Source organism: Sinocyclocheilus grahami, unplaced genomic scaffold, assembly GCF_001515645.1.
Source record: "Sinocyclocheilus grahami isolate Dianchi unplaced genomic scaffold, SAMN03320097.WGS_v1.1 scaffold886.1, whole genome shotgun sequence".
Classification (NCBI taxonomy): domain Eukaryota; kingdom Metazoa; phylum Chordata; class Actinopteri; order Cypriniformes; family Cyprinidae; genus Sinocyclocheilus; species Sinocyclocheilus grahami.
Window position 1 is genome coordinate 124,348 of NW_015506065.1, and position 16,628 is coordinate 140,975.

The 16,628-nt window shown below is 34.3% G+C and overlaps 1 protein-coding gene across 1 annotated transcript in view; it reads right to left on the reverse strand.

Annotated features, from left to right (window-relative positions):
- Positions 1-16,628, reverse strand: part of LOC107563685 (potassium voltage-gated channel subfamily H member 5-like) — a 114,242-nt gene that overhangs the window by 21,489 nt on the left and 76,125 nt on the right. The window contains exons 9-10 of the mRNA XM_016248624.1: positions 5,848-6,047; positions 2,776-3,028 (exon numbers count right to left, since the gene is read on the reverse strand). Of these exons, the coding sequence (XP_016104110.1) occupies positions 2,776-3,028; positions 5,848-6,047 (453 nt within the window). The remainder of the gene's footprint in view (positions 1-2,775; positions 3,029-5,847; positions 6,048-16,628) is intronic.

A 16,628-nucleotide genomic window follows, 5' to 3' on the forward strand; every position in this document is an offset into this window, starting at 1 on the left:
TAACTGTGCAGCATTTGGGCTTTCTTGAGTTTAATGAGAATGCTGCGCAATGATGTTGTGCAAAAAATATTAACAGCAGTAGCAAAGTATATATTGAAATAAAACAGGATTCTGTATTTATTCAAGAATATTCAACCTGCTTAAAAGCTGAATATTTTGGATATACTGTCACACATTTCATACCAGTGAATATTTCTCGGGGCGTGTTTATTGAAAGTTAATTTCTGTACAGGCACATATATTGAGGTCTTGGCCTATGCTTTAATCAAAATGTTCAAAAGCTATTAAAAGCTATTGAACATTTCCAACAAGTGTTTTGAACACACAGCTGATTTCTTGTGACCACAGTGGGACATGTTGTCACAATATATGGGGTAAGTTCATAGGCAAAATTTACAGATGGGACGGGTGGGACATGTCCCCACCACTTTTTGCCATGGTCGATATTGTCCCAATGACTTTTTTGAAACATCTTGCGGCATGGACGTACCTAATGCAGATGAAACATATGCAGCTAACATTTGTTTCTGTTAAATAAGATTTGATCAGGGCCTGGAATCTGTTGTTTTTGAAATCATGCTGAATGTTTGTTGCAATGTTATTAGTGAAGGAATGGCTCGTCTTCACACATCACTTCAATCTATCTCTTAAACGTTTTGGGAACTATCTATTCATTCCGGTTAAATCACAAAACAAAATAAACACAAATGTGTCCCTGCTCTTGATATATGATCACTGATGAACAATTTTTATTTTAATAAGTTAAAAAATGTATATGTTATTAAACGTAAAAAATAAGTATAAATGAGTTTAATGAGAATGCTGCGCAATGATGTTGTGCAAAAAATATTAACAGCAGTAGCAAAGTATATATTGAAATAAAACAGGATTCTGTATTTATTCAAGAATATTCAACCTGCTTAAAAGCTGAATATTTTGGATATACTGTCACATATTTCATACCAGTGAATATTTCTCGGGGCGTGTTTATTGAAAGTTAATTTCTGTACAGGCACATATATTGAGGTCTTGGCCTATGCTTTAATCAAAATGTTCAAAAGCTATTAAAAGCTATTGAACATTTCCAACAAGTGTTTTGAACACACAGCTGATTTCTTGTGACCACAGTGGGACATGTTGTCACAATATATGGGGTAAGTTCGTAGGCAAAATTTACAGATGGGACGGGTGGGACATGTCCCCACCACTTTTTGCCATGGTCGATATTGTCCCAATTACTTTTTTGAAACATCTTGCGGCATGGACGTACCTAATGCAGATGAAACATATGCAGCTAACATTTGTTTCTGTTAAATAAGATTTGATCAGGGCCTGGAATCTGTTGTTTTTGAAATCATGCTGAATGTTTGTTGCAATGTTATTAGTGAAGGAATGGCTCGTCTTCACACATCACTTCAATCTATCTCTTAAACGTTTTGGGAACTATCTATTCATTCCGGTTAAATCACAAAACAAAATAAACACAAATGTGTCCCTGCTCTTGATATATGATCACTGATGAACAATTTTTATTTTAATAAGTTAAAAAATGTATATGTTATTAAACGTAAAAAATAAGTATAAAATTATACGAAGGCAGAATAGAACCCAAAACCTCTGACACGCCTAATGAAAATTCCACCACTAAACTGTTTAGGAATACGGATGTTTATTGCATATATATGTATTTATGGCCTAATAATATATTTTATTATAATACATGTAAGAATTAAACTATCACATAAAAAATTTAGCTCTATGTCGATACAATAACCGTAGAATCTTAGAAACTTAAAAAACAAAAAATTATGTTTTCTAGGCAACTAAATGAATTAGTTTAAGTACTGAAATTACTAAAACAAAAAAAAATTATTAATTTATTTTTTGAGTTTTAGTATATAAAATATTAAATAAATAAAGCTAAAGAGAAATATAAAAAACACAAAAAAGAAATAAAGATTAAAAATGCACATTACTAAAATTACTAAACCCTTAAACTGAAATTAGAATGAAAATGTAAAATATTAGAGTAACAAGCTAATTCAAAATATCATTAAATACTATATTGGTGAATTGATAATACTAAAATAACAGTGCTTATTAAGTGAAAAAGTGAAAGAAACAAGAAAAGGCAACAAAAATCTAAAAGGTAAAATAATACCAAACTATTGTTTTGATCAACAGGAATTTTTAGCCAAGAAAGACTGAGATACAAGATCTAATTTTCCAGAGAGTCCTGGCATTCTCATGGAAAAAAAAAAAAATATATATATTTTTAATTTCACACAAAAAAATTATTTTGTGGATTTGGTGTAATGAAATGTGTTTATGCGGTTTAAAGTAAAAAAAAAACACATTATTTTCCACATACTGTACAATATTGTTGCTCCTCTATGCCCCGCCTTTCTGAAACGCATCGATTTTTACAAAGCTCATCGGTCTGAAAAGCGAGGTGTGCTCTGATTGGCCAGCTATCCAGTGCGTTGTGATTAGCCGAATACCTCAAGCGTGTGATGGAAATGTTACGCCCCTTACCATACTGTGATGCCTTGATGCTAGTGTGGTTCTACTGTGTTCACTTGTTTACCCAATTTTAGTTTACCGTTTAAACTAAGTGTTTCAAACCAACATACATTTGTGTATTTGGTTTTATATCATAAAATCTTATAGTAACTTGAGATATAGCCCTTGTGATGACTTCTCTATGTGACAACTAACCCCTGAGGTCTCGCTTGACTTTTGTTTTTCTAGTGTGGAAAGAATGATTTAGCTCACCTAAAATGGCAATAACCTCATCATCCTGAATGACCTCCAGCGATCCAGAAACCACGAAGCAAAGAGTGTCCATGCTTTCTCCTGCGTGGAAGATGAGATCTCCTGGAGCGCAGTGTGTGGTCTGGAACTCCACCGCCAAAGAGCGCAGACAGCCGTCACTGGCCAGCCGGAAGGCAGGGTGCTCGTTGAACACCTGGCGGTTGAGGTGCACACAGATGTCTGCACGCATGTCCTTAGGACAGATGGACAGAACCTAGCAAGAAGCAAGGAAAGTCATGTCTTAATGACACATTCTCTTAACAATATGTACATAGTTCAGTGAAACTCTTTTTGTATTAATACCGGAGTTCATTTGTTCTATTTTGGACCTAGAGCAAGCAAAAGCACGCACATCGATCTCAAATGGGTGCTCGACTAAAAAACAAGTAGAAAAATGTATAAACGTAAAGTCGGCAACACCAAAGCTCCAAAAATATAAAAAATGTATTAAAAAAATTAAACACGCTATGCGAAAATTTTTGGAGCTTTGGCGTTGCTGACTTTACATTTATAAATTTTTCTATTTTGGACCTTTAATTACATATTAGAGACATTTTTGTGACATACATAAGGACATATGTATATTATATAATGAAATGTAAAAAAAAATAAAAAGTAAAATAATCTGTATAAAATAAATTGTTTATCAAATAAAATCATACAGTGAATAAATAAATTAAATAAATAAATACGTTCAAACAGACAGACATTAAATATTTAAGCTTAAAATGATTTTAATAATATAAGTATTATGAGTGATATGTGATATTTTACTGCAGAACATCTTAACCAATCGTAATCAAGTATTGCAGAGAGTCATGTAATAATGTGGGGTACGTCAGTTATTAAAATGATAGGCTAGAGCACAGAATCGTATTGGCAATGCAAAGTTTATGTTGCCTTACTGCACCTCATTAGGCTATAGTGAGAAAAAATAAGTCAAACAGAAAGATGTTCAGTTGCTGGTGATATTTGGAAATGTCAGTTTCTGAATATTTCACTTGTGTGCTGTCTAAGCAGTAAGAGCTAAATTAACACTAAACACTAAATTAACACTGAGCTGAAGAATCATTTTTGTACTGTAATGCTATTAACATACTAAGATTAGCTGGCTTTGACACAACTGCTTAACAATTAAATTGTATGTATAATAACAAAAGATGATTACAACTGATTCAGTCTGTTAATCATAGAGTTTTTATTTTCTTTACTGTGTACTGATTCCAATAGGGACCCAAATACAGTAACTCATTAATGAGCTTAAGTGTCCCATTTAGCTGAGGGCCTCCGTATTGATGAAAAGGGCAAGAATGAGGTCTCTTTTGCATCATGACAGCTAAATTAATTAGATTTCGGCAACATAAATCAAATATCAAATAGGGGTTTATGGAGTAAGACATTCTAATATCTGTAGATTTGATTATAAACATGAACTTAATATAATCCATATATATATATTTATATATATATATATATACATATATTGATTTAAAATTACTGACAGGAACAACAATGTGGATTACTTAAAAATCTTTGTATTTATTTATTTATATGCCATTTTCTCTATCTATATACAGTATATATGTTTGAGGAATACTGCAGTTGTGTAGAATAATTTAAGAAAAATATTGTTTGAAAGTAGCACTGGCCAAAAATCTATGTGTGTAGGTATGAATATGAACAGTATGTGGGTATCAGCGCGTATGGGGTTTTGGCAATAATATTACATCATTAAGTGCCCATAAAAAATTTGGCATATGCTGGATGCTTTTTACATGCATTTTATGCATGCAGGGTGTTAAGTGCATGGAAAAGATCTAATGCACATTGCTTCACCAGAATGCAATTACAACTGCAGAAACCAATTATACTTTGTGCCTCCATTACCAATACAGAATCTTTCTGGTCAGGCCTATTCTTCCATATTCCAATTTAATCTATTGGTCAGATCATGATAAATAATGCAGATGAACAATGTTATACATAAGTATAATAAATATCTAGACCTCTGGAACATGTTCTGCTCAACTTCTAAATGAAAAGTCACTTCGACAGGCACATTTTTTGCTGTGAACGTGTCCATCTGTGCTGTCCCCATATCTTTTTGAAAATGTTTAAATTTGCCAGTTATGCCCAGTGACAAACATAAAAAAAATGGAGGGGATTTCTCACCACACGCTGCATGAAAATCAGTTATGAGAATCCTTTATAGGTCTAAATTTGAGCCAGAGGTTGAGTAGGTCTTCTCCATTCCCTGAGGGTTGATGTCTCCTGGGATATAATGCAATTTCCTATTCCTCTTTTAGAATGAAATACAAAAGGAGGTCTTGATGTAGAGACACATACATAAAAAAGATGACCCTCTTATTCAATAACTCACTTATTTAAGTTTGGCATTTCTGACAGAATGATAGCATCCATCAGGGAAAAAAAGATAAACCAAATGATTTCTCTTTAGTTCAGCATTTGGGATCGCACAGCTTACATCCAAATGTCTTGATTTGGGGTTCATAATTAAAGTCAGAAAGAGAGAAGAAGGAACTGCTTATGAGCTGTAATTACTCCTGTTACCACTATAAAGATTAAAGAAACGTAATTAAAACAATGCCTTATATGATCAAAACCACATCTTTAGCCTTGCTTAACTATAAAAATAAAAAGTGTTTGTATTTCCAGAATGTGTCTTTCACAAACAACAAACACTGGCGAAAGCAGGCATGATTGTCCATCTCTGAAGAGAATAACGGCATAAATATTTCAGAAATTGTGCAGGCAGTTAAATTGCAAATTTTCACAAATAATGGTTCTATAAAAAGTAAATAGTGGAATAATGGTTTTATAAAAAGTAACCAAAATTTAAAAAGTAAATATGAATAGGGTACAATGTGGCAAAATACCCCACAGAGAAGAGAGAGAGAGAGAAAAAGGAATACATTTCCCTCATGAGGGCTTTTCTACACCCTGTACCCTACATTCAGATCTCTGCACAAGGTAAGTGCTAAATACATCAGAAAGATGAATAGGTTTACCCACCTTCTCTGTGTCTATGCCTTTGGTCATGGCCCATGTGGACACAATGTAATCCATAACTCTCTCACTCAGTCCTTTAGGCACCTGATAGAGCTTCAGAAAGTCTCTCACATTGTTCAGCATCTCATGGTAGCGATTAGTGTTCGTGTACATCTGCTGAAAGATGGTGGTCACGTTTCCAAAGATGGTGGCGTACAGAAGAGCTGCAAATCAGAGAGGGGCACTTTAGAAAGCTGCTATATATAAAAATCAAAGGCTAGACTGAAGTGATCGTGAATAGAAGTATCTGAAGAGAAATAAGGGTTGTGATTCGCTGGCTGAGGAGAGCTTCATATGAGCTTCAATGCTAGTGTGTGAAACAGAGAACAGCAATTTGGACTTTCTCATGCATTAAATCCCACTAATATACCTTCGATCACTTTTTCTATAAGCAGAGTGAAATCTGCAGCATTGTTAGAAACATGATTCTGACTGAAAACTCTCATCTCATTCACTAACTGTATGTATGCAGATGTTTTTGGATAAAACCTATGTGTGAATATTTTGACAGAGAAATCGTGTATTATCAATAATTCTTAAATTTTCAAAATTGTCACTTTTTTCTTAAATTAGTATATAATTTTAAACCATATTGTCACGAATCCTGTCCATGAACTTCCATCCACTTGCCACCAGAGGTCGCCCTCCCATTATATTGACTCTCACACCACACAGACTATTACACATCACCCTGGACTACATTTCCCATGCTCCATTGCGCTAATCACAAGCTCACCTGAAACTTATCACACACAGCTGCTACCCATTACACCCACTATAAGAATCAGTCTCAGACAACCATTCACTGCCGAGTATTGTTCTGCGTTTATCACTCATCAGCGATAGCTGCATTACCGAGCCTAGTGTCTTGTTTTCTTCGTCTTGCCTTGTCTGTTTCCCCGTGTTCTGATCACTGCCTGTGTACCTGGATTATCCCTCTTGCCTTGCCATCAATATACCTGTTTGCCATTTTCTGACCTATGCCTGTCTTTGACCACATCTCTGTTAATAAAGCCTTGCAGATAGATCCGCACACTTCCTGTGTTCCCTCTGTAACATATATTGAACCACACATGTAATGTAATAAAATATTAAAATAAAAAATCCTAAAATAGAAATAGTATTATTAATCATAATTATTATTATCAATAATAATTTTATTGTTGTTAATATTATTATTGACATTAATAAAAAAAACATATCAATAATTTTACTGCTGTTGTTATTATTACTACTACTAACAAGAACAACAACATTAGTAATAATAGTATGAGTTGTAGTAGTAATATTAATTATATTCATTTAACTAATTTTTTTGTTACTGTGAAAGACTCACTTATTCATTTTAATAATAATAATAACAGGTAAATATTTTGTGAGATTGTTTTCTATGTACATATATACAGTGCCTTGCAAAAGTATTAATTTTTCATCATTTTTTCACATTTTGTTATGTTGCTGCCTTATGTTAAACTGCTTTAAATTACTTTTTGTCCCCCACATCAATCTACACTCCATACACCATAATGACAAAGCAAAAACAGAACTGTCACAACTTCGTACATTTATTAAAAATAAAAAACTGAAATAAGTACATTGCGTAAATATTCATACCATTTACTAAATATTTTGCTGAAAAACCTTAACAGCCTCAAGTCTTTTTGGGTATGATGCGACAAGCTTTGCGCATCAGCATTTGGCAATTATCTGCCATCCTTCTCCTCAACTCTTCACCTCTCAAGCTCTGTCAGGTTGGAAGGGGGCAGATGCATATTTTCAGGTTTCTCCAGAAATATTTGACTGGGTTCAATCCCAGGCTCTGGCTGGGCCACTGAAGGACATTCACAGAGTTGTCTATAAGCCACTCTTGCTGTGTGCTTAGGGTTATTGTCCTGTTGGAAGGTGAACCTTCTGCCCAGTCTGAGGTTCTGAACGCTCTGGACTGGGTTTTCATTAAGGCTATCTCTATATTTTGCTGCACTGAGCGTTCCTTCTACTCTGACGAGTCCCTCAGCCCCAAAAACAGCCCCACAGCATGAGGCTGCTACCAGCACACTTTACTTTTGGGATGGTACTCTGCAGATGATGAGCAGTGCTTGGTTTCCTTCAAACATGATGCTTAGAATTGAGGTTCATCAGACCATTGAATCCTGTTTCTCAGAGTCTGAGGGTCCTTTAGGTGCTTTTTTGTAAATTCCAAGTGTGTTTTCATGTGTCTTCACTGAGGAGAGGATTGAGTTTGGCAACAATGCCATAATGCCCAATTCGGTGGAGTGTTGCAGTGATGTTTGTCCTTCTGTAGATTTCGCCTATCTCCACATATGATCATGGAGCTCAAGTAGAATGACCATCAGGTTCTTGGTCACCACACTAATCAAAGCCCTTCTCCATCAATTGCACAGTTTGGCCAGAAGGCCAGCTCTAGGAAGAGTCCTGGTTGTTTCAAACTTCTTCCATTAAGGGAAACAGAGACTATATGCTACATGCTACAAGCAGAATTTTTTTTTCTGAACGCTTCCCCTGATGTGTGGCTTGAGACAAACCTGTTTCTGAGCTTTACAGGCAGTTCTTTTGACCTCAGTGCTTGATTTTTGCTCTGATATGCATTATCAGCTGTTAGACCTTTTATTAAGGCGTGTGTGCCTTTCCAAATCATGCCCATTCAATTGAATTTGCCACAGGTTAACTTCACTCGAAGTGTAGTAACATCTACAAGCAATATGAATGCTCCTGAGCTAAATTTCAACTGTCCCAGATAAGGGTATGGATACTTAAGCAATGGAATCATTTTAGTTTTTTATTTTTAATAAATTTGCAAAGATGTTAAAAACCAGTTTTTTGCTTTACCATTATGGTGTATGGAGTGTAGATTGATGTGGGAAAAAAGTCATTTAAAGCAGTTTAACATAAGGCAGCAACATAACAAAACGTGAAAAAAATGAATACTTTTGCAAGGTATACTTTTAAGCTGACACAATATTTCATTAAAAAATAAAGTGTCTATTCTAATACAGAAACACAGTTTAATCAAACTAATAAAATCTGCCAAATGTCAAAGAACGTTTTAAGTACTATATTCCCAGAAATTCTATTCTAAGCAACAGACAGCTTTTTAGTCTGCTAATATACAGTATATATCTGCCAGCAAACATTGGCAAAATTCCCCTAATCCTTTCCCAACTTACACCCCAGCGTTTCCATGGTAACACAGACCAAAATAGTTTCTGAAATCTATTGTTACTTTGTTACCAGTATGTTCTGAGAGGGCGGAAAGGAAAATGACTTAGACAAAGGATGAACAGCATCAGCAGAGAGGTAAGATTCCAGTGGAAACCAAGAGGCGAGGTAATGCACTTTAAATCACATCAGTGACTGACAAGAGCCCAGTCATTCAGAACAGAGCAGGGTCTGTGCACCAATCATCCTCGCATTCATCCTCTTTTGACACGCATGCCAAAGACCAGCGGGAGCTTGATCAACAATAATGGTCTATGCAAACCAAAGCATTAATTAACTGCCCATGTGAGTGAACGCAAGCTGAGTGATGATAATAGCGTCTGCACTCTGATGCAGCAATTCATTTCTAGCCAAGATACCAGTGATGCAAATGAATTTTGGGCCAGTGATTCATTCACGTGTCAGTCGTCTGCCTGTTTTTACTAGTGTAATCAATATGAACGAGTGCAATAAAGAGTCATCAACAGAGACATATTTTAAACTTGTCTAGCAGTCTAGAAATGTATGCGCATAAGACAAATACGTGCCAACCCACATGATTACACACACACCTGAATGATTATCAACAGGCCAAAGACAGTGTCATTTACACAAAGCAGTATCAAAGAGGTAATTGCAACACAATTACAAATACAATTTTACATTATGTACATGAGACATATGTGTTTATTGAGTAATTAAGCAGAGATTAGTCAGAGTTTACAGGTAATTAATGAGGTTAGATGAGTTCACCATTAGTATAAAGGTCATGCAAGCACTGGAAGAAGCTGAGCTAACAGAATAGAGAATCTCACTGCATTACACAGACAATGTGGAAATAGGAAATCTAGGGGAAACAAAAGAAGAAGAAAAAACAGAGAGAGAGAAAAAAAGAAACGATGACCATATGGGAAACATATGAGAAACCCTTTTTTTTTCTTTTTTGATACTCTCCCATTCAAAAGTTTGGGATCAGTAAGTTTTTAAAGAAATTAATACTTTAATCTTGCAAGAATGCATTAAATTGCTCAAAAATGACACGAAAACATTTATAATTTTATATATATATATATATATATATATTACAAATTGTTCTTTTGAACTTTATATACAACAAATCCTGAAAAAGTATTCTATTCAGGACTAATAAGAAATGCTTTGAAGTACCAAATCAGCATATTAGAATATTAGAAGAGTAATGACTGCTGAAAATTCAGCTTTACATACAAGGAATAAATTACATTTTAAAACATACATTACAATAGAAAACAGCTATTTTAAATTTTACAAATATTTCACAATAATAGAGTTGTTTTTACTGTATTTATTTTTGATTACTTACATGCAGCCATGGTGAGCATAAGAGACTTTTCAAAAACAAAACAAAAATCCTATTCAACCCAACATTTATAACAGTGGTGTACAATGTATATTTCAAAACATGAAACCTTTTGACCTGCATACAATAAGCAAGAAAATATCACTTTTTTAATAGATTGTAATTACAATAGACTGTTTTAAAGCACTAAAAAACTAAAACTAAAATAAAAACTAAAACAAACTACACAAATAAATTGAAAAGACAAATTGAAAATAAATGGAAATAAAAACTAAATTAAAAAAAGCTAAACTATAATAACCTGTTTTTTCGTTGATATTTAACAAAATATCCAAACTGATTTTTTTTCCATATAGCAAAATTTGATGGGGACCACAGACAGCTGTGGAAAACTGTCCATACTCCATAGGAAAAGATGGTGTGATTTGGAGTGGAGAGGATGCATGTGAAATTATGAGATGACTTCATCTCTTCAGCTTCTAGCACTGCCTCTGTAGTCGTACTTGATCTCCATGAGCATCATACTCCATCAGTTCTGCATTACTTCACATTCATGGCCTAATCAAATCTACTGGAGACATGATAGTGGGTGGTCCCCTCATGCGAAGGGAATATTATATCCCTATGGGTGTTGGATGAATGTTGATTGATGGAGGCAAAAGAATGGTTGCATGTTAGTCAGATATCATTTCTCATCGTCATTTCTGGCACCATCGTTTTCATAAATGTCTTCTCTTCTCCACTGAAGCAGACATTTTCTCATTAGGTCAGGGTAATAGCCAATTTGATGCCTTTTTATGGTGTGGTAATGTGAATAACAAAGGTCTTGCAGATGCACTTTGATGATGGCTAATGAAATAAGAAAGAGTGGAACCATACTGGAGAGGATTTTCGATTGGACTGGATCTCTCATGCGTTGCATAAAGGAGGAGGAAATAGTCGCCCTTGCCCTTTGCAATTACAGTAAAATGATTAATGTGCTGTGGAGGAAGCTTGCCTTGTGCCGTTTTACTGTATATTTAGTAAGATGGGTTTTGAACTACTGAGTGTAGAAGGTCCAACTATAAAAATGCTGTCCCAGGCCTGAAGCAGCCCAGATAAGAAAATACAGTTTATTAGAATCATCAAAATGTAAGAAAGGGTTTCCCAAACAAAGGCGCACAGCCCCTAGAGGTTCATGACAGAACTGCAGGGTTTTGTGAGATTTTTATAAAAACGACAATGCTAAACGTTCATATAAAAATCTCTATTTTCTCTATTTCCTTCTCTGTTTCTGCCAGGAATTACACAAGCTTCAGTCTGGATCCAGCCCTTACAAAGACCTGAGATGACCGAACACCTGAGAAGAGATGATGCAAACCCTCAGACAACATACAAAGCTACCAAATTTTGCTATAAGTTTGATCGCAACATATTGCTGTTAATAGTGTTCACCGTCTGTTTGATTACATGACATTAACTAACTGCTTGATTTTTACCGTACATATGGACATCAACTTGAGATATTCACCACTGATAAGCTATTAATAAATATAATGTAGAAACTAAAATATTCTGTAAAGCTGCTTTGCAACAATTTGCATTGTGAAAAATGCTATACAGATAAACTTGAATTGAATTTAATATAAAAAAGGATAACTTTGTTAAATAAAGTACCTAAAATTCAAATAAAATATCAAGTTTAGTGGTCCTTATACAAATATTTTTTTACATTTAAATGCCACTAATGACCAATCAAAAATATTTTATTTAAACATATCTCAGATTTCTGGGGAACTTCAAGTAAATGATAGTGGTCATTCGGGTTTAATAAAAGGTTTCTTCAAAAGGAAGGACAAAATATACAAAAGTGCCATCAAAGTTATAACATTAGACAAAAAAAAATTTATAATAATTTTCTTACTCAGTATTTCACTCTAGTTTTCAAATGAAAACATCTAAACATTCTTAAAAAAATAAACTTACTTGAGAAGCAAAATGACATACATTATTAATGCCTTTGAAAGATTATTTTTCTTATAATATATAAGTATTAACCTCATTCAGCATCTTAACCTAATTAAATATTATAAACTAGTATAATTCTCAAGCACATATATCTTGTTTTAAAGGAACAATTCACCCAGAAATGAAAATCTGCTGAAAATTTACCTCAAGCCATTCAAGATCTCACCCCAGGTCATTTGTTTCTTACAAACGCAGCTTTTCACATCACAAGACAATAATTGACGGACTGGAGTGGTCTGGATTACTAGTGTATTATTGTGATGTTTTTTATCAGCTCTCATTCTGACGGCACCCATTCACTGCAGAGGATCAATTGGTGATCAAGTGTACTACTAAATTGTACTACTAAAAGTGAATACTAAATTTCTCCAAATCTGTTCTGATGAAGAAACAAACTCATCTACATCTTTGATGACCTGAGGGTGAGTACATTTTCAACAAATTTAAATTTTTGAGTGAACTATTTATAAACTTACTTGAGAAGCAAAATGACATACATTATCAATGCCTTTGAAAGATTATTTTTCTCATAATATATAAGTATTAACCTCATTCAGCATCTTAACCTAATTAAATATTATAAACTAGTATAATTCTCAAGCACATATATCTTGTTTTAAAGGAACAATTCACCCAGAAATGAAAATCTGCTGAAAATTTACCTCAAGCCATTCAAGATCTCACCCCAGGTCATTTGTTTCTTACAAACGCAGCTTTTCACATCACAAGACAATAATTGACGGACTGGAGTGGTCTGGATTACTAGTGTATTATTGTGATGTTTTTTATCAGCTCTCATTCTGACGGCACCCATTCACTGCAGAGGATCAATTGGTGATCAAGTGTACTACTAAATTGTACTACTAAAAGTGAATACTAAATTTCTCCAAATCTGTTCTGATGAAGAAACAAACTCATCTACATCTTTGATGACCTGAGGGTGAGTACATTTTCAACAAATTTTAATTTTTGAGTGAACTATTTTCCTTTATGAGTGTTTAGATGCCCAACAAGTCAAAAATACTGGAGTAAGAACATGATTTTTTTTTTTCAATGTTGAATCACAATCACTGTCCTTTTAAATAACGAGCACAGTAAAGGATCTACACTAGGCACAGCGATTCCCAAAGGTATCTGTGTCAGAGTAGCAGTCTGTTCAGGCAGGTGTTAATAGAAACGGTTTTGATTCATTCAAATCTGTATCTTTCATACACTCAGCTTTGCAAAAACCTCAGTCTCAGAACGATCCCTTAGAGCACCTTTACTCAGAGCATCAAATGAATGATTCATTGCTCCATTGAAGAGGTGACAATCACTAGGATGTAACAGTGATATTAAGAGCGATGACAGCACTACAAAGCGAATCCCTTGTAATAGCTCCACTGCTCAATATCCAAGCTCTTATTAAATATTTACAGTGCTGACTCATGTGCTGCTCCAGTGAGCTATGCTGCCCGATGGCACAAAGTCGTGAGATGCAACCCCACAGAGTCCACAAAAGCCCAGCACGCGTAATTGTGTTGAACACATCCCAAAATAATAAGCGCAGCAATGTAGGACCATATTAACAAGATTAGGAAGGCGATAACTTAATACATTTAAGTACAAATGATGCAGTCCCAGAGCTCCACGGTGGCTTGATTTTGTTACGTGGGAGAAAAGGGCCTGTGAGCTCTGACATGTATGCGGAGGAACTCAAATGTACTGTGTAGTCAAGCTTGCTATTCAATTCCTCCTCTGGCCAAAACTTTCACACACAGGAAAACATTGTCTGCGCAGTGTTTGTGATGTATTGAGAGACTGTAATGTGCTGTTGGTAATGAGGCCATCCTATTAGGGTATATAAAGCAATGTATTATTTAGTACTAAAAATAAAACGTAAACACTGGTGTTTTATATATTTTGTTTTCCACTGGATGTCAAACTCTATTTACCAGCAATAATGTGACTTTTAGTGTCTATTTTGCTTGTGAAATGTTATGGATTATGTGTATGCCACTTGAATATCTTTATATATGTATTTATATACATTTATATATGTATATAAATAAAAAAAGCCAACTTCCAAAGCAACATATATTGTATATTAATACATTTGATATATTACACATTTACATTTTGTGCTATATTGTACAATTCAGCAGATACATTATATATTATATTCCAAAACAGCAGATAAAATATTTAAATATATATTTTTATTTTAAATATATAAAAATATATATAAATATTTTATCAGCTGTTATTTACAAACACACATGTCTGTGTGTATATAAATACAAAAACATAAATATATAAAAGGCAATAATATACATAATTATATCATTCAATATATAATTTAAATAATGTGTGTGTATTACACAGCTGATACATTATGTATTATTTTCCAAAACAGAAGATAAAAAATATCTTTAAAAATATATATACATACACACACAAATAGTCTATATAATACAGATTTCCATTTTAAAAAATCTGCATTTTTTTGTGCCATTTAGTGCTTTTAGGCCTCAGCTGTCTTTTCTATTGAAGAGCTGAACAGGAGCGAGATGTGATGTCCTTCATCAGCATAGTCTGTTTCAGAGTATATCTGTGCTTCTTTGAAGTGTATATGAAGACTGTGGGAACCTTACCTCTATCACAGCTTGATCAGGTAGAACTGTACCCCAGCGAGCAGATAATGAAAGCCAGGTGTTTGCACAGTCACCATACTAACATCAAATTCAGATTTACACAAGAACTTACTGTAACTTCTTTATGGAGAATAAACTTTATCATTAAAATAACTGATTTAACAATTCTAGTTTCTTAGAATCAACAGCACCTCTGACTTTTGCAAATAGTAAGTTTGTTTAGTGTGCTTCTGGCAGAGCTTCATCATCATTCTGAGTATTAAGGGAATATTTTTCCCAAAAATGAAAATTTGCTCAAATTTAGTTTCTTCATCTGAAGAGATTTGGAGAAATTTAGCATTACATCACTTGTTCACCAATGGATCCTCTGCAGTGGATGGGTGCTGTCAGAATGAGAGTCCAAACAGCCGATAAAAGCATCACAACAATCCACAAGTAATCCACATGACTCCAGTTCATCAATTAATGTCTCATGAAGTGAAAACCTTGGTGTTTGATCAACTGTTTGAACTCTCATTCTGACGGCACCCATTCACTGCAGAAGATCCATTGGTGAGCAAGTAATGTAGTGTTACATTTCTCCAAATCTCTTCAGATGAAGAAGAAAAAACTCATACAAATCTGGCCTGATGATGAGCAAATTTTCAGCAAATGTTCATTTTTGTGTAAAATATTCCTTCAGTGCAACATCTTCAATAAACAGTAGTTGAGCTAGGAGAAAACTTTTTCACTCTCTATCAGCAATAATGATTAACACTAATTTAATGATGTTAGGTTAACATTAACGGACTTAGATTAAAGTTCAAATTTTACATGTCGTTCTTCAACAGCTTTTTGTTCTGGAGTAATTGATCGAAACAAAAGCAGGGACAGTCCCCCAGGGGCAAACTGGGGTTAAGCACTTTGCTCAAGAGCACAATGGTAATAGGGTCATGTGCTGCACTTTAGGCAGTAATGAGCATGTCATTTTAACCAAAGGAGACCAATCAACTCCACAATTTGAGGAAAACCCTCAGTGCTACTGCCTATGAGAGGGGTTCTATCAGAAACACAGAGCAGAGATGATGGTTGACATGCTATTTGTTCACACAGCTACAGGTGGTATACATTTATGTTGACTTGTCAGGGGAAAACATCCAGTATACTGTATGTTCTGATATTAAACATTGTGGAGTGCTCACATACTCCTTTTGGCCTTCATAAACAATTGTTTTCATAAATTGTAAAAGATTTCACAAACAAATGAAAGGAGACACGTTGTATATCTAAACTCAATTGTGCATTTCAGATGCTGTCACATCCTACAACCTCATCATCTGCAGAGAGTAACTGACATTCAATCACACCAAAATACACATAATGATTAACTTAGCGGTATCATAGAGGATTGTGAAGATATTTCACTGGAGCTTGGCACTATTTTATGCTCCGTTTTGTTTTATTTCTTTAAGCATTTATGTTATTCAGATCATTCATTAATGTATTCTGCTATTAACTGTTGTTAGAACACTCATTTTTGCTACAATTTCACATTGTTAAAAAAAAAAAAA